This window comes from Nicotiana tomentosiformis, chromosome 5 (assembly GCF_000390325.3).
Source record: "Nicotiana tomentosiformis chromosome 5, ASM39032v3, whole genome shotgun sequence".
Taxonomy (NCBI): domain Eukaryota; kingdom Viridiplantae; phylum Streptophyta; class Magnoliopsida; order Solanales; family Solanaceae; genus Nicotiana; species Nicotiana tomentosiformis.
Window position 1 is genome coordinate 124,839,586 of NC_090816.1, and position 17,554 is coordinate 124,857,139.

Sequence of the window (17,554 nt, forward strand, 5' to 3'; positions counted from 1 at the left end):
CAGATCCAAGATGGTTCTATTTATGCTTTATTGTTTTTAAATTTAGTTTTATATAAATTTTATAAAGTACAGGGTCTTTATGTTCTACATGTGCCGGCAATATTAAAGAATGCACATCAGAAGATCACGTGGTTTCTTAGTTTCGAAATTCCATCTTTCCATGTTCTAGTCAACAGCAATTTGTTTGCAACATGAACAATCTAACTGGAATTATCTGTGTAGCAAATAAACCAAATCAGAATTGAACTACAGAACAAGCATCATAAAGTACTGGCAACTATCACCTGGATCACTTCCTTCCATCAATGTACATTAAATAACAAGTAGGCCTCAAACCCGAGCAAGTTGGGATTAGCTATGAGTTTCCACTGCCCATGTCGCGCCATTTATGCTTAAATACTCAACTCAGTCCAATATTACATAAAATAAAATTTAGTACAAGTATCTATCGAAAACGTTGTACATTCATCAACCACATAATTGTGCTATGTACAATTTCACAGGTCTGTTGCTTGTTAATTGGCAGAGATATATCTAATGGAGGTACTAAGCTTCCAATTTCAAGAATACTTACTGATGATAGCTGACATATTGCAATGACTCAAACACCATTAGATCCTCAAGATTTGGAAGGTTTGGAACATGCAGAAGTGAATGCTACCAACCAGTCACAACCAAATTCTTTTTCTTTTATCCTGGTCAGCTTGTGCACCCTTCGACTATTCTTCTCCGTAATCCTTTGATATATGCCCATTTGTTGCATGTAGTTAGGAGACTAGGTTTTGACCTCATCCAACTTTTGACTCTTCCAACCCAATGCCCTCAGATTAGCTTGATTTAATTCAACATGCTTGCCAAGCCTGCAATTTTGAGAATTAGCAATTTAGTTGTTATTTCAAGAAACAGACAGCAAAAATGCCACCCAAGGGGCAGAAAACCATTATAAACAAGTGCGTGGCACAAATTTCCAATCACTAAACCTATATATATAGTACATGTAGCCATTGTAACAACCAGGTCCATGTCAAAAATGCAGAAATTGGTAGCTTTTTAGTCTTAATAGCATATAGGAGACAGGAAGGCACATGTTCAAAATATTGGAGGCCTCATGGATAAATGGCAAACGAATTTGAATACTTACATTCAAAACGTACTCCAATCTCACAAGCTTCTAAAATCACAAATATTAGATTCAAAAAATGCAACATCACATGTCAAGACTAGAAAACACATCTGAAGTACTTCCCTACAAGTGAATTGAATAAAGCGCAAAAGCCTCTGAACATTTGAAAGCCTCATCATATTTATTTGTCTAATATTTAGTTGTCAAGAAAAGAAGTGCAAATGCAATTATTTTTTTCAATTGAACGTACCTGAATTAATTCCTTTTTCCACACACTTTCTTCCCATTTTAAGTAAAATGGCTAATCTTCCCTTTCAAATGGTTACATAGCTAGATGGCCAAGTACAAACAATTCAAGACATTTCATTTGGAAAAGTGTAAGCTTAAAACCTAGGTGCCTTTGCAAATTCAAGAAACATACTTGAAATATTTTTTTAAATCCTATTTGTGCACATACGAAGTAGTGGACCTCTGTCTTCTTAATCTTATTATTCCTTTTTCTCCAGTTTTATTTTCTGCAGTTAGAAGGTCACCATGGATAGAAAAATGGAAATACTGTTAACGCAAGGTGCAAGATGCCAGTAAACGCAGAACATAGAAAATAGCGATCGCAAAGTGAAAAAAGGGGAAAAATAGTGCCTAATATAGCAAAAAACTGTCTAAATAGTTTAACAGCACTATCTACATAAAAGAGGAAATGGAATGGTTTTCTGTTGACTCTGATTTCAAGAAGCAAAAGAGTTCTTTGCAGCAGAGAACGAAAAGACAATCAGCTTTTAGAGAGTACACCCCCACAACCCCCTTTCCTCGCTTGTTCGCTTTGCAGCAAGAATCTGAGACATTTCCGGCGTGAATAAAAGATATAGAGAAAGAGAAAACAACAGCTAAAAGGAAAAGCTCCAACAGTAGCAAGCAAGCTCAGCTCCGGATGAGCCCAAATACACAAAATATTCAGTTGAAACCCAGTCACATATTGAGATCTAAATTCACTTTTTACCTATGCAGACTTCCCCGTACTTGCTACAACAAAAACAACATACCCAGCGTATTTGCACAGTGTGGGGGGTATGTGGGGAAATGGGGAGGGTAATGTGTACACAGACCTTACCCCTACCTTATGGAGGTAGAGAGGACTTCCCCATACTTACTCATGCAAGATATTGAATAAGTTAATAACTTAAGGGACAAGTGAGTCCTAGCCTTCGGGGAGCACACCTACGCCCCGTCTCCGTGTTTTAGGCGTGGAATATTTGACAATTTGAGAGCTTTAAACGTGTGTAATCTCACTAGACTGCACAAATCAACTTTCATAAAGGTTGAAGATGTAGTATACATTATAACATGGCCTTCCTAATCATAGTACTGCTTCACCGAAAAAAGTTCACAAAAGAAATACTGCAAACTTACGCAAGATCTGATGGAAGCCTGAAACCACCTATACGTATACGCTTCAGCGCACGCAGCTGAAATACAGGGAAAAAAACAGCAGAGTTGAGGTCAATACAAGTATGTTATTTTGCATAAACCCATCACTTTCTTTAGCTCTCACCAAGATATGATCCATTATATGGTAAGTTGGACAGAATAAACTCGTCAGACAAAAATACCTGAAGTCCAGCATTTTTCACAAGTTCACGAACTTCATGATTCCGTCCTTCATGAACCTATATCATGAGGAAAAGAAGAAATTTAGGTCCACTGAGTACTATATCTCGTGTAGAACATTGTTTATTACGAAAATAGTACTCAGTGTACAGAAGATTTCACAGGCACAGTTACTTCAATCCTGTGAGTACTATTTCTCGTGTAGAACATTGTTTATTACACAGTTACTTCATGTCCCTATTTCCTATACCAGCCAGGGTGCAGAAAAGGCTAGACAAAATTAGAAGAAACTTTCTCTGGGAAGGAAATAGTCAAAACAACAAATTTCATCTGGTGAAATGGCCAAGAGTGATTTTGCCAAAGGAGCATGGAGGGTTGGGCATAAAAGACTTAGCATTGCACAACAAGAGCATGCTAATGAAGTGGCATTGGAGGTACAACATGGAGAACACTGGGAAGTGGAAAGATGTGATCATGGCAAAGTATGGGGTGCTGAGTCAGTGGTGCACCAAACAGAGCAGGTTACCACATGGCAATGGTCCCTGGAAGCATATCTCAAGCCTATGGGGGTGAATTCCAGCTCAACTGTTCAATAAAGTTAGGGAATGAAGCACATGTCTCATTCTGGAAGGATAAGTGGTTAGGGAACCAGACTCTGAAAGAAGACTACCCAAATTTATATCTCACAGGCTCATAGCTAGCAATCAAAACTCCACAGTGGGTCAAATATGGCACAACAACTCATGGGACCTACAGACAAGGAGAAACTTACAGAACTGGGAGCTAAATGACTATTTGGAGCTTCAATCTAAGCTAGCAGGGGTCACTATCAAACCTCAGGAGAGAGACAGACTATTATGGAATGGCCAACATGATGGAATATTCACTGTCAAGAAAGGTTATGTACATTTGTGCTCAAACAAGGAGTTGATTGACAACTGGCCATGGAAACTCATCTGGAGAACTAAACTTCCACCTAAAGTAATTGGCTTCACTTGGATAACCTTATATGAAGCATGTCTCACCCAAGATAATCTAAGTCGGAGGAACATCTACATTGTGAATAGGTGCTACATGTGTCAGATGAAGGCAGAGAGTGTGAGGCATCTTTTTCTCCATTGTGCAGTTGCAGCAGATTTGTGGAGTATGTTCTTCTCAGTTTTTGGACTAGCTTGGGTCATGCCTAATAGTATTAAAGAGGCCTACGAAAGCTGGTGCTCTTGGAGAGTTGGCAAATCCATCAAAAAAACTTGGCTTTTGGTCCCCGCTTCTATTTTCTGGTGTATATGGACTGAAAGGAATAGCAGATGTTTTGATGGGATATCAACTCCAAATCATGCTCTTAAAGCTAAATGTTTATTTAACCTTTTTACTTGTCTTAATCAGGCACCTGTATCTAGTTGTGATCATTTTTTGGACTGTGTCTGCTCCTTAGTTTTAACATAGGTTTCTTTTTGTTATGTTAATGAGCAGACACACTCTATTTACTTGTACTCTCTTTTGCTATGCATCTTCTTGATGCCTTTAATGAACTTCTCTTACTTCATTAAAAAAAAAATCATTGTTTATTACGAAGGAAAGTGAATGTCAGTTAATCTAACAGTTCAACAGAACCCACTTAAGAGCAACTAAAATCGGAGCTCACAGAATCAATTCATAGACTACAACGAGAAGAAATTGAATGTGCCCTTCCTTTTGTATCCTTCCACAAAATCAGAGCTCACAAAACCAATTCTTATCTTCTGCTCATTTGCTCTAGGATCCTACCTAATAAAAATGTGTAGCAAAATAGCCTATACCAACTAATTCAGGATTTTAAGAAAACAATATGGAGCTAGCTGTCTCTTCTAATAGACAAGCAAAGATAAGTGACTGAGCAGTGAACAGTACCACAATCCGCAGACGAGGTCTTGGTACATCAGGTTGCCTTGGTAGTAGTTCCACAGCATCTGGGGTGCAATGGACACCATCAATGACTGTTCCCTCACTAATGGCTATCAAGTGTCGCTTATGTATTTCACCATCAATAGTTGCAATGTATCTAGAACAAGATCATCTGGTGAGTGATGATCATAACAGAAAGATAAACTGGTTTGCTTAAACTTTCAACAATATACATGTTTTAAAGCAGATGAAAAAAGATCACCTAATAGCAAAAGACAAGTACAGTAAACGTCACAAAAAATTCATCAGCGTACAGATAATTGTGTATTTGCCCCCCCCCCCCCAAAAAAAAGGCATATAAAGAGGAAAACATCAAAAACCATACTCCTTTGACAAATTAGACGAAGGATGTGAAATCTGGTGCGCGAACTCCCCTGCAAGAGCAACATAAACCAGATTACTATGCAGGCAGCATTTGAACTGGAGGTTATCTTTTTAAAAAGACCTTGGTGAGGTCACAAATGGCATGTGCTAAGGAATTATAAAAGAAAATGTCATCTATACCATCATTAGTCACAATAATCAAGCCAGTCGTGGCAACATCAAGCCGGCCAACTGTAAAGAGCCGAGGTTTTGGTTGTCCAGGATGCCTTTTATCCTTTAAAAAAAAGACACAGCAGAAATAAAAAGTCAAAAGTATAGTAATGGCAATGCTGCTGAAAGTAACAGCTTTTCTTTTTGGGCACAACTTTTAGAACTGACAGTGTATATCCAATAAATTAGCACTACGAAATAGCCCATTCTTCCCAGGCCACAGGTTTCTCAGAAAGTACAAACATTTACAAACAATCCATACAAGCAGAAGAAAACATACCCAACTCTTTACAAAATCATCAAAAAGAGACATGACTGACTTAGTTTCTTTCTCCCCGGATGAGCATATGTACCTGTAATTTTGTTAAACTTGAATCAAATCAATTCACAGACATAACAAACAAAAGTCTGAACTCCTCCAGTGTTATTGATAAAAAGAGAAGGATAGACACACCCTTTAGGCTTGTTTAGTGCAAGATAGACCTTTGAAGGCAATTTCTTAGGAAGACGATTTCCATTGACATAAATTACATCCCTAGCTGGATCTACTTTAGTCTGCCAACAAGCAGAATAGATGTCAAAAATATAACCAAACAAACAAATCATGCACCGGAGTCAAACCCTAACATATTTTGCAACATGGGAGCATTTCTAAACTTGACCTGTGGAGTTTTGCAAACAGAACCATTCACAGTAACCCGACCTTGAAAAATCAGCTCTTCACTGCTCCGTCTGGATGCCACTATAAACAAAACCTCAATTTCAGATAATCTAACAGCGCTGCATTGTTCTTGATACACCGATGCTCTCCATTGTACATCTCATTATTAGTTCATACATAAACAAAATATATTTTCTGTTTTCTAGCACCACTAACGTCTAACTGAGTTCTAAATATTCTTGTCACCACAACAAATACTTTTTTTCTTGATAACAGAGAAACCACCGAGGGTCAGTGATCACGGTACACAACTTTTAGGATAACAGTCTATGGCATCAGCAACTATCTATCACTTACAACTTAAAGAATTGATAATGTCACTTAGATGCCGCATAACACAATCTGCTCATAACTAAATATCAACATTTTCCCCTTACTTTACAACAACTGTCTCTAATTTTGCACAATGGTGAAAAGGGTACAATTAGAGATGCTAAAATTACCTCCGGAAGCAGCAAGGACTTTACTGAGGCGTTGAGGAGGGTCTCTAAAATTCTCATTATAAAACCGGCGAGCCGCTTTTGAATACTTAGGTTCAGCTGTAGGACCCACCGTCGCGGCTTTAGAAGCAATCTGTTTGCTCTTCTTATTATTCTTCTTACTTGTGCTAGCATTAGCCATGTCGTGGAGTAGACGCGCCGGAGGAGTCGATTGGAGAGTGAGGTTACCTTTTTCATCACGAACAATCCAGGGGATATAGAGTTGATCACCGAGTTCGGCAATGTCCGAGCTGGAATTAGGGTTTATGGGAAGTGAGGGTTCTGGTTTATTGAGTTTTGGTTTTGGAGGAGCGAAGGTGATGTTGAATTCAGTTGAAGAGGAAGAGGAGAGTGAGGATGTGATGAGAGTATGAATGTGGCGGCGCGTGTAGGGAGTTGCGCGAGTGAGGTGGAGGGAGGTGAAGGCGGAGGAAGCCGCCGCTACGGCGGCTGCAATCGTCGCCATCGCCGGAGGCTTTATTTGATAAGGTTTTGCGGAGGTTTTTGAAGATGATGAGGGAATGAGGGGGTAGAAGATAAGAGTTTTATTTTAGAAAAATAATTCCCAAAATGTGTACTTTATACGAAATTAGTTAAAGAGAAATTTTACAATTTTAAAATAATTTTAACCCTTTTCCCGTTCTTATAATAATTTTTAAATTTTTTTCATCCACAGTAAAAAGTTGATGATAAAAATGAAAAAGCATAGGTCAATCAAAGCAATTCAATTAAGCCATCAAGCTTTGAGCATCAATTTTTACGAAATGTGTTATTCTTTTCTTTTATTGAGGAGATTTTATATTTTTCAGGTATTTCTCTTCCCATGTTAAGGACTTCTGAGGAAGAAAACAAATAGAAAATAGATGGATTATACAATAGAGCTTGTTTATTTCCATAATATGAAGTTGAATCGCCTAAGTGTATTTCACAAAGCCGCTTAATAATGAATATAATTGCATATGTTAAACGAAAGACAATCTTAAAAGCGTGATATATTTTGGTAAAATATTTTTGAGATTGCGATATGAACATGCTTAAACAAACCTTTTTAAGAAACAATAAGTTTGTCAAATAGTTTGAAAGTCATGAAGTAGATTTGAAATGTCTGTAACCATATTGAATATATAGTTCATCCATTTCATGTATTAATGTGTTTCCAGAATAAATTATGTATAGAAAAATAAATAAATATTTCAAAAAGATGAAATAATAAGATCATCTTTAAGAAAGACTTTAATTACTTCATTCATATCTAAAATCGCCTACTTGTATTTGTGAAATCGCTTACCCGTTACTAATATTTGGTGTTACAAACAATAAAGTTGAAGTTGATTCGGTTAAATTGTGTTTCACAAACCCGCTTAAGAATAGATATAACCACCTACGTTATATTACAAAAGAAAATCTTAAAATTGAAAAATATTTTAAAAAATATTTTGGAGATTGTGATCTAAACATGCTTAAATAAGTTTTTTTTCAGCTTGTTTGGATTGTTGTTACCTGTCGAAGGTTGTGAATTAGATACTATAAGGTTATTTATTTACGTAGTTTGGAATGTCTCTAACCCTATATAGTAATCAATGCTCGTCATACAGAGATTCAGTAAGAAATTGACTATTCGATGAATACAAGTATTATTAGACTCTGTATCAGTGTAAATGAACTTGTTACTAGTAATGAGTTTGCATTATACAGGTCTACTGGTTCTCAATCGAGAACTTCCTCTTCCTTCCCACTCTCACCCTTCAAAAGACCAATCCAGTCAGTCACATCGACATGGATACAACAACAACAACAAACTCAGTGTAATCTCACAAGTGGGGTCTGAAGAGAGTAGTAGTGTGTACGCATACCTTACCCCTACCCCTACTTTCAAGAAGATAGAGAGGCTGTTTCCGGTAGACCCTCGGCTTAGGAAAAGTAAAAAGGAAGGGCAACAACACATAGACATGGATATGTTTAAGAAAATTATGGTACAGTATGAGTTGGTGTGAAGTGACTTTCACCTCAGAGCGGGAGCGGTGTACAAATTCAAAGACATCAGATGTCCCCCTTAAAGCTTTGAGGCAGTAGATGTTCTACTCAAGGCAATGGCAGCCTTAGAACCAGAAGGGCGACCCAAATGTTTGCAGATGAAATCTCCAGCCAATAGAAGCTTTCTCAGATCCACATTTGTCTTCACTCCTAGTCCATTGAGCATGTAAACGACATCCTCCGTAGCCACATTACCCGAGGCACCTTTAGCATATGGACAACCCCCAAGGCCTGATACAGATGAATCCACTGTGCTGATCCCCATCTATCAATATAAAACACTTCGGTAAATAAAGCAATATTTATGCATTAAGGTTCAAAGTGTCTAAGCCGAGGGTCTTCCGAAAATAGCCTTTCTGCCTTCTTGAAGATAGGGGTAAGATCTGCGTACACACTACCTTCCCCAGACCCCACTTGTGGGATTACATTGGGTTTGTTGTTATTGTTGTAAGGTTCAAAGTGTCAAAGAATACATAATACTTTTATGCCACTTCCATCAATTAAGTAACAAGATGCACATGCAAGACCCTAATCAAATCGACTTCTTATCTCCTAAAATTCCGCAATTTCATCGTTTACTATCACCAAAAAATATTTATCCAACTTTTATTGAATTTGTCGGCATTAATGATCTAACTAATTAGAGCTTAAATTGTAAAGCATTTAGCTAATTTTTCAAAATTATTGTTAGCTTGTTAAAATTTATTAATAGACCGATTTTGTCAATTTGATAAATAATTTATGCCGTTAGTTTAGTTAGTATGCTTTCCTGAGCTGAAAGTCTATTAAAAACAGTCTCTCTATCTTCACAAGTTAAGGGTAAGGTCTGCGTACACACTACCCTCCCCAGATCTCACTATGTGGGATTATACTGGGTATGTTGTTGTTGTTGTAGAGTTTAGTCAGTAGTGATGATTCACAATAATAAAAATATAATCTCAATTGAAAAATATTAGAAGTAAATTATTATGAGTAAAGATTATTGCCATTATTATAATATTAATAACAACAATAGTAGCCTAATTAATTAATCTTTTCAAAAAATTATTCGGAAAGTTCAAAGATGTTCAATCGAGTTAGCATGATTTTGATCTAAGATTTTTAAAATAAAAAGACATTATTGTAATCCCCAATCCTCCGAGGAAGAAATATTAAGAGGATGTTCTGTAGGCTGTAGCTAACAAATCCTAAATAATCTTCTACCAAACTCAACATAATAATCTTTTTTATCTGCCCTTATCCTCTCAGAACCACACACTAAATGACCGCGCAGTCATTAACATCCTTTTCATGCATTACTCTACTATCAGGATTTTTATTCTTATTACCTAACAAAAGCTACCTACCAAAAAGGATGACAGAAGAAAATACAAAGTTAACTCATGTTTTAAGGGGTACAGAAAATTATTTCCCGGATGAAAGAAAATGCTTAAAGATTCTGTAATTAATTAATTCCCCAGAGCTTTCCTTCCAAAAGAAGGGAAATCAACAAAAGTGAAGAAAGTTCTTTGGGCCATTCTTGCAAGAAATTAGCTCAGTGAATTGGTCCTGTGATTACTTGATACCTTCACTATTTTTCATTTTACATTCCGCTTTTTGCATTTTATTTTCACAGTGCCAGCTTGCATAAATAAAATAAAAAAAGACATGCTAGACCTTTTAAAAGACTTGGATGGATACAGCACCAACTATACACCAAACAAATGTTCTCATAATGTGATCGAAACGGCCAGAATAAACATCTAGAAAACAAATCTCACTACAAAAAGTATAGAAAGGAGATCTTACTTGCAACGACACAAGAATGTTGGAAAGAGCTTGTCCATAAGTGTCATGAAAATGAACAGCAAGCCTCTCTACAGGGACAACTTGGGTTACAGCGTCAAGCATCGGAATAACAGTACCTAGCAAATGGATAGTTGGGGACAGGAAATATGAGAAAATGTAACAAATAAAAGATGGTTTACTGAAGCAAGGAATGACATTTTTGACAATCAAATCAATTTCAGATAAAACTCAATAACAGATTGACAAATAGTAAACATCTTTTAATTTTAAGGAAAAACATTTGGTGAACATTCATTGCACTTATTTTAATAATTTCGACATAGACAATGAAGTTGAAATACTTTCAGTGAAGGATTCTGTGTAGACTTCACAGCACTCTGTGCTGGCTTCAAATAACGTCATCTCCTTATTAAGCAATCGAGTTCAAACGAACATAGTTAAGGGAGTGTAGATTGTAGAACGCACTCTGTGCTGGCTTCAAATAACGTCATCTCCTTATTAAGCAATCGAGTTCAAATGAACATAGTTAAGGGAGTGTAGAACACGAAGTTTATCAGTATGGCAAATATGTCTACAGTTAAAATCATTGAGGTAGTTCCTTTAACAATGAAAAAGGAAAAGGTGAACACCATTGCCTTTCCTATCGTGCCTTTATCAAGGTTATCATGGCCAGTACAAGCATTCAGCAGTTAACATTTGACAGATATCATATCAGTTATTTTAAGGATTATATACACTAACTTCTTTCTCTCTCCTTAAAAAGCATCGCGGTAAAAACCTTTTTCATAACCGAGAAATCCCTAAAGGCCCATGGCGCACAGTTCGGAACTCAGTGGATAATGGGCCTGCACCTCCACCCTCTCCACTTAAATGCCAGGCTTTTGTCTATGGCAGGGTAACGCCACATTAAAAACTACTTGGCACCATCCTGACAGTCCTTTTTATATTTTTATTCTCTAAAGCCAGAAGAAGACCACATTGAAACCTAACTTAATACATTCAGCATAAAAAATAAGCAGTCATCAGTATCTGTCACTGGAAATTGAATCTAAAATCCAGCAACTCTGCAAAGCAAGCTAATTCAACTAAAATGTATTACTAATTAACTAAATAACATAGTAACACTGCACTTCTCTAAATAAAGCAAATATATCGTTAGCTGTCTATGTTATCTCAGCAGCGCGTAGCTGAAAGATCCATCATTATCTTCTCTCACAAAGGAGGGAACTGCAAATTAAATTCTTCTTCAATTAAGAATCAGAACCACTGACAAGCAATGTAATGCTGGCACATGCTAGAATTTTACCAAACACACAAGATACAGATTGTTCTGGCAGACCAAAGGTACAAAATGGCAAAATGGTGAAAGCAGATGAGGCTTAGAATTACCTGGAGTACCAACTCCAATTGTATCACCAAGAGAAATTTCAAAGCAGCCCATATCTACTAGTTCTTTAGCCACATATGCAACTTTTGATGGAGACACTGCTCCTTCTACGGGACAGCCAACAACACATGATATATACCTGATAGAAAATAGTGATAGCCACTTTTTCAGTTCAAGAGATACAACCTTACTTCCCCAGATAAACTCCCATAGAAGTCAACCAAAGAACATATTCCTACACATTACTACCAATTATTCTAGCAAATTTACTATTGGTGCTCATTTGGAGCTTGAAATACAAGAGCTACATTGATTTGAAGATATATCTAATACCAGAAACAAATTGTTTTTGCATGTTGAAGTCTAACCACTGACAAAGGAATAATTTGAGCTCATAGACGTAAGTAGAGTTAAAATAATCAGGAAAAGAAAAAATCACAAATTTGTCACAAATGTTAATTCGGTAATTGGAAATGTTAGACCTAATTCCTAGAAAATGTTGATCTGCTAGAACTCATACCCACGAATGGGGATGGAATGGTTTTTGGCTGCAAGAGCAACATCACGATAACGAGCAAGACTGTCTGCAATGCTACAATTAATGTTAGACCGAGAAAAGGACTCAGATGCTGCAGCAAAGATTGCTACTTCCTTGGCTCCAGCTGCAACAGCTGCTTCAAAACCCTGGAATAGGGCCGATGACAATTATGAGCGATCCCCATCATCCAGGTTCCAGTGCGAGCATGAAAATGTGTACATATTCAACAAGAAATATAACGGAGAGTCTCACTCTTTGCATTTCTATCAGCTTACTTTAAGATTTGGTGTCAAAACAGGTAAGCGGACTCCTGTAAGGCTCCTAACTGCTTCAATTACATCCTTAGCATCAGCTAGCTGCAATTTGGTTTTGGTAAATATTTCAGAGAAACAATATCATCAACACTCTAAATAATAACTACGGCATTTTGCTAGCTTAAACCTTGATTCTATAGATACTGATTGAGGGATAAGCTGCAACAATATAGTTCATGAAAGGCTAAACAAAGCACATTCATGCACATAAATTAGAAGAATCATTAACAAGCCTATCACAGGATTAAGTCACCAGGAAGTATTTCCATAAATCTCAACAAATTAACACAATGGGTTTTAACTTTTATAGCTAGCATGAGATGGAAGTTGAAGACTATAGGCTCGTAAATGATGAAGAAGATTATGAAGATGCAAAGCATTTATTCATCCACTGTAGAATCATAAAATCCGATCAAGTACAAATTTTTGAATTTGCTTGAAGTTAAACAGAACATGCCAGAATATCATAAAGATGTTCTACTTTGTTGGAATAGAGGAGGACTACAAAAAGGCGAAAAAAAGTTGTGGAACACTATACCAATGGGTATTTGGTGGACTATGTGGAAGGAGAGAAACAAAAGATACTTTGTAGGAAAAAAGGAAAAAATGTGTACCTTAAAGCATGGATGTTTAGCTCTCTTGGCCTATTTGTGTAAAACTGAAAATGTACTAAGTAGTAGATAGGATGGTTAATTTCTTAGTTCTTTTCACATGTTGCTAGTGTACTGAGATGCATATTGTTAGGTCATACTACTTATCCGTTGCACTCTCTGGGTGCTAATTTTCATTACATTTTTCGAAACTGTGCCTCAATCCCAAGCAGGTTTGGATCGCTATATGAATCCTCACTATCCATGTCACCCCATTTAAACCTGTCTCAATCTCATATTATAAAAAATAATTTTTTTCTAGCACCAAGTTCTCTACATTTTCTACTGGAAGTCTTTTTCTACTGCCACATAAGGTTTTGACAAGACAAAAAGACTCCTAACGAACATTGGACCTAACAAACCTACTACCACGACTAAAACATAATTACGACTAAAACAATGTAAAGTGCATGTCAAATTAGAAATTTGGTTGATGAATATCAGAGAATTTACATTATAGAAAAGAACACATTATGCAAGAGAAGGGGGGACATCATATCCGGGAGAAGAAGTGAGTAGACACAGAGTACAGTTTTGAGTTTGAACTTTTAGTGAAATTGACATGACTTGCACATGTCAAGCAGAATGAACATCCTTTTCATGATATAGAAGTATGAACTTGATAAAACTGCAATGCATAAACAATTTATCAGCATAAGTCTTCAAACTTGTTCCATACAATTTCCACACATATACTACTCATTTGACATTTTGTAACGTCGTTATTGTAAAGCAAAAAGTTAATCAAGAACTTGAACCTTGAAACGGGAAACCTTTCCTAATATCTCTACCTTAGGGAACCAGATCTTTGAGGAACCACATGTTTTCTCCTCAAAAATCTAAAATGAATTACAAAAGCACTCAAAGAGCATTAAACAATGCTTTTCATGGTCATTGATCTTTGCAAAATAGACAAAATACAAAAGTAACAACCCTTAAGGGCCTTAGTAATGGTCCTAACCAGTGAGTAGCTAATGACCATAAGAAGAATCCCATACTCATGCTTAAAGATAAAAAACTAACCATCAAAAGATTGAACTGAAAGGAAAGTTCTTCTCGTTTCACACAGTTGATAAGGACAAATTAGCAACAAAATGTATGTCAATTATACAAGGATGACCAATGCAAGATACATAAAGATAAGATCCACTAGGACAAGCAAAATTTATATACCTGTGGTACCCACTTTGGAGACACAAAACTAGTAGCCTCAACAACTGGCAGTCCACTAGAAACAAGTAAGTTAATAAGCTCCACCTTCACTTCTGTAGGTACTATTGTCTTCTCATTTTGCAGTCCATCTCTTGGGCCAACTTCTACTATCTTGACAACTTCAGGAAGAGATCCTAAGGACTACACAATATATTAGATGGTGCCACAATTATAAAGAGAAAAATCAAGGAACATAGAGCTGACGACTCGGGGAAGTTAGCATATGTCTAACCCTTACACAAGTTAGGTCACCAATGTTAACAATTGTTGCGTCTCCCACATTGGCTACGGGATGGGGGACTTGGTCTCTTTATATGGTTTGGGAAATCCTCACTTTATGAGCTAGCTTTTGGGGTTGAGTTAGGCCCAATGTTCATATTTCTACCATGTCCATTTATCACATGGTATCAGAACCGGACCCATCCCATTTGTTGCTTCACCGATGTTGGGCCCCATATTATATTGTCCACGCTCCAATTGGTAGGCTGGGGCGTGAGGGGGGTGCTGAGTCTCCCACATTGGCTAAGGGATGGGGACTTGGTCTCCTTATATGGCTCGGGCAATCCTCACCTCATGAGCTAGCTTTTGGGGTTGAGTTAGGTCTAATGTCCATATCTTTATCAACAATCAAAAAAGGAAAGCACACTACATGAAATGACATCAAGATCCACAAACACGGACAAAAAACAGAATACCTTGTCTTTGACGTCTCTTAAATATCCATGGCTGCTGTAATAACAATTTGACAAAGAAAAAGATCCTATACTTGATCTAACCACCCTATGATCTTGATTAAATAAAGGACTACATAATGAATCCCTTCTCATTTGTCTTTGCAATTGGAATGCTCCTCCTCCAATGTCGTTGCTGCAAGGCAATAGTTACTTTACTATCAAGAAAAGGTGAAAAAAGAAGAGTTGCTTGTCAAAACTCACTGGATGCCAGTAAAACTAATCGGAAAAAAAGATAAAAGCGAAAACCTTGCACAATAGCTTCAAACAACACAGATTTTTTCCAAAACACTTGACTTAAAGTAACCGCAGAAAACCATCGCACCGTAGTGACTCAATTTGAAAGAATAGCATGAAATTTTCCAATATTTGTAAAAAATGCTTCTGGGGTTCCAATCTTCTGATCAAACTGCAATGACACACCAAACAGCTACTTTTTTCAGGACATATTACTTAGATTTATTTTGGAAAATGACTTCAGGCCACAAAATAGATATATCAGACCTCTATCTTGTCATCATTATCTGGTATGATCTAGCCATCAAAAAAGTTTAGTAATAGGAGGGCGAGCTAATAACTGCTAAATTAAGAAATCTCATTATTAATTCATTTGCTTCACTGATAGATCTGCTCTTTTCTAATTTATCAAGAAACATCAACAATGTTCTCTCCCACGGTGTTCACAGTTAGTTGACATGATTTAGCATGATTTCATCTTTGATTTTTTCTTTTTCGCAGTCATTATGATTCCAACACAGAAAAACTCCAAGTATATGCATTACACTTAAATGTTCCATCGATTTATTCTCTTGGTTGTCACGATAAACTCCAAATCCACGACTATCTAGAATTATGGTGAGGAAACAAATTAAATGGTGCAGGAACCAGTGGCGGAGCCACATAGCTCCAAGGGGTGTCAATCCAGAAAACATATATATACTATGTATTGAATCCCCTTAACTTATACGTGTATTTATTTTTTTAAATTTTGACAGCCCTTAATGAAAATCCTGGCTCCCCTATTAGCAGGAACAAAATAAATCTTCAATAACTTAGGCTATGAGTAATTCATCAAACACCACGGCAACAAAATTACTGAAACACAGAGAGGAAAGTTTAACATCAGAAATTTTTCTCAAAAGCTTTAATTAATGAATGTTACCTCATATTGATTAGAGACAAAATGTTGTCTGCTTCACTCGTCGCAACAGAAAAGGATCGACTTGCTAACAAAATATAGTTCCATCTTAATGTTTTCTTGATGATTTTAGAAGCTAACATTTCACCACTATTTTGATCATTCAACTTACCCTAATGAATTCCCCCTACCAAAAAAAAAAAATACACAAAATTACCCATGATATAAGATATAACACTAAAACGAATTTAATCTGATAAATTGACAATTACTACTATTTGGAAAAGAAAAATAAAGCTACATACAGGTAACCAGAGAAAGAACAACAGAAAAAAATAAGAAAATTAGCAAAACCCTTTCGGCAATCCGTTAGCAGAGGAGCGAATAGAGCCCGTTTGGTAGCTTTTAAGTACCAAAATGTGAAAAACACTTTTTAACTGTCGGAAATGATTTTAGCAGCTACATATTCGGAAAATAAGTTATTGTTGTATCTGGTAAAAATAAGTATTTTTCTGTAAAAATAACTAAATTATTTTTAAAGTTGTTACCACTACCAGGAGCTGATACTATATAATTTTTATTCTAAATTGTTCAAATACAAATCTTTTATGGTTTGTACAGCAGTGTAATTTCTATAATTTCAAGTATATATTTGTCATTTTATCTCTTTGCATTTTTTTTTACGTTTAATTATGTCTAATTAATTAATATATTTATCATGTTCTTCTTGTTCGAGTTAACGTATCAGCATTACATAATGGTTATCAACCAATACAAACTCTCAAATAGTTAAATTAATAGATTTATCATATTCGAGTTAAGGTGCATACTGGTTATCAACCAATACAATATCTCAAATAGGTTTTATTTTCTTTTATTTGTTTTTTTCTTGGGAATAATAAGGAACACGATAAAAATCAAAGAAAATCCAGTAAAAACCAACATACCAAACCTCAATATTGCCGAAGAAGAAAAAGTGAAGGAAAAAACGGGGAGGGGGGGGGGGGTTAAAGATTATTTTGGAATTATAAAAATTATAAGGGATAGAATAATAAAACACATGGTCAAACATAGATAGTATACTCGAGCTTTATGTTTATCCATTCCATTCAACTTATAATCATATATGCTGACTATTTACAAAATTGATTAGTCCAATCTGCCGAATTCACCTAATAACAATCCTATATTATCAACAACTGCAATTTGAACTCATTGTCAATCCACAAGCTCTATCCGTTGGTATGAGCAACAATCCCAAAAAGAAGTTATGATCGTTTATATAAACTATTATTAAATATGTTTCTCCGTTTAAATTTAGAGGTGTTCGTCGTTCGGTACAATATGATATTTAAA

General features: G+C 36.2%; 2 protein-coding genes across 5 annotated transcripts; both read right to left on the reverse strand.

Moving 5' to 3' along the window:
- Positions 1-268: 268 nt before the first annotated feature.
- Positions 269-6,958, reverse strand: LOC104085685 (putative ribosomal large subunit pseudouridine synthase SVR1, chloroplastic). 2 transcript variants are annotated; one of them, XM_009589783.4, is made up of 10 exons: positions 6,371-6,958; positions 5,869-5,948; positions 5,661-5,761; positions 5,487-5,559; positions 5,177-5,270; positions 4,998-5,046; positions 4,619-4,769; positions 2,731-2,787; positions 2,531-2,586; positions 269-860 (listed from the first exon to the last, which is right to left on the reverse strand). In XM_009589783.4, exons 1-10 carry the CDS (start codon positions 6,870-6,872, stop codon positions 776-778), a joined length of 1,248 nt encoding a protein of 415 aa, XP_009588078.1. In that variant the 5' UTR covers positions 6,873-6,958; the 3' UTR covers positions 269-775. The 2 variants fall into 2 exon arrangements, with proteins under 2 accessions (XP_009588078.1, XP_070031406.1); XM_070175305.1 differs by lacking the exons at positions 5,487-5,559; positions 5,661-5,761; positions 5,869-5,948 and having other exon boundaries at positions 6,371-6,497.
- A 1,065-nt stretch (positions 6,959-8,023) lies between these two features.
- On the reverse strand, positions 8,024-16,655 carry LOC104085684 (uncharacterized). 3 transcript variants are annotated; one of them, XM_009589781.4, is made up of 9 exons: positions 16,500-16,655; positions 16,223-16,385; positions 15,025-15,196; positions 14,291-14,470; positions 12,429-12,509; positions 12,136-12,299; positions 11,618-11,754; positions 10,229-10,344; positions 8,024-8,705 (listed from the first exon to the last, which is right to left on the reverse strand). In XM_009589781.4, the coding sequence occupies exons 2-9, from the start codon at positions 16,339-16,341 to the stop codon at positions 8,460-8,462; spliced, it is 1,215 nt and encodes a 404-aa protein (XP_009588076.1). In that variant the 5' UTR covers positions 16,342-16,385; positions 16,500-16,655; the 3' UTR covers positions 8,024-8,459. The 3 variants fall into 3 exon arrangements, with proteins under 3 accessions (XP_009588076.1, XP_009588074.1, XP_009588077.1); XM_009589779.4 differs by having other exon boundaries at positions 16,504-16,621; XM_009589782.4 differs by having other exon boundaries at positions 16,553-16,617.
- Positions 16,656-17,554: the final 899 nt, after the last annotated feature.

What these genes read in the sequence shown, in the direction of transcription:
- LOC104085685 (XM_009589783.4), bottom strand. Translation starts at nt 6,872, where the DNA reads ATGGCGACGATTGCAGCCGCCGTAGCGGCGGCTTCCTCCGCCTTCACC. An exon ending in TGAAAAATGCTGGACTTCAG is followed by an intron (nt 2,587 to 2,730) that starts GTATTTTTGTCT and finishes CCTGTATTTCAG; the next exon opens with CTGCGTGCGCTGAAGCGTAT. An exon ending in AGGCTTCCATCAGATCTTGC is followed by an intron (nt 861 to 2,530) that starts GTAAGTTTGCAG and finishes TCAAAATTGCAG; the next exon opens with GCTTGGCAAGCATGTTGAAT.
- LOC104085684 (XM_009589781.4), bottom strand. Translation starts at nt 16,341, where the DNA reads ATGTTAGCTTCTAAAATCATCAAGAAAACATTAAGATGGAACTATATT. An exon ending in CTCCAAAGTGGGTACCACAG is followed by an intron (nt 12,510 to 14,290) that starts GTATATAAATTT and finishes ACCAAATTGCAG; the next exon opens with CTAGCTGATGCTAAGGATGT. An exon ending in AATTGGAGTTGGTACTCCAG is followed by an intron (nt 10,345 to 11,617) that starts GTAATTCTAAGC and finishes TCCATTTGCTAG; the next exon opens with GTACTGTTATTCCGATGCTT.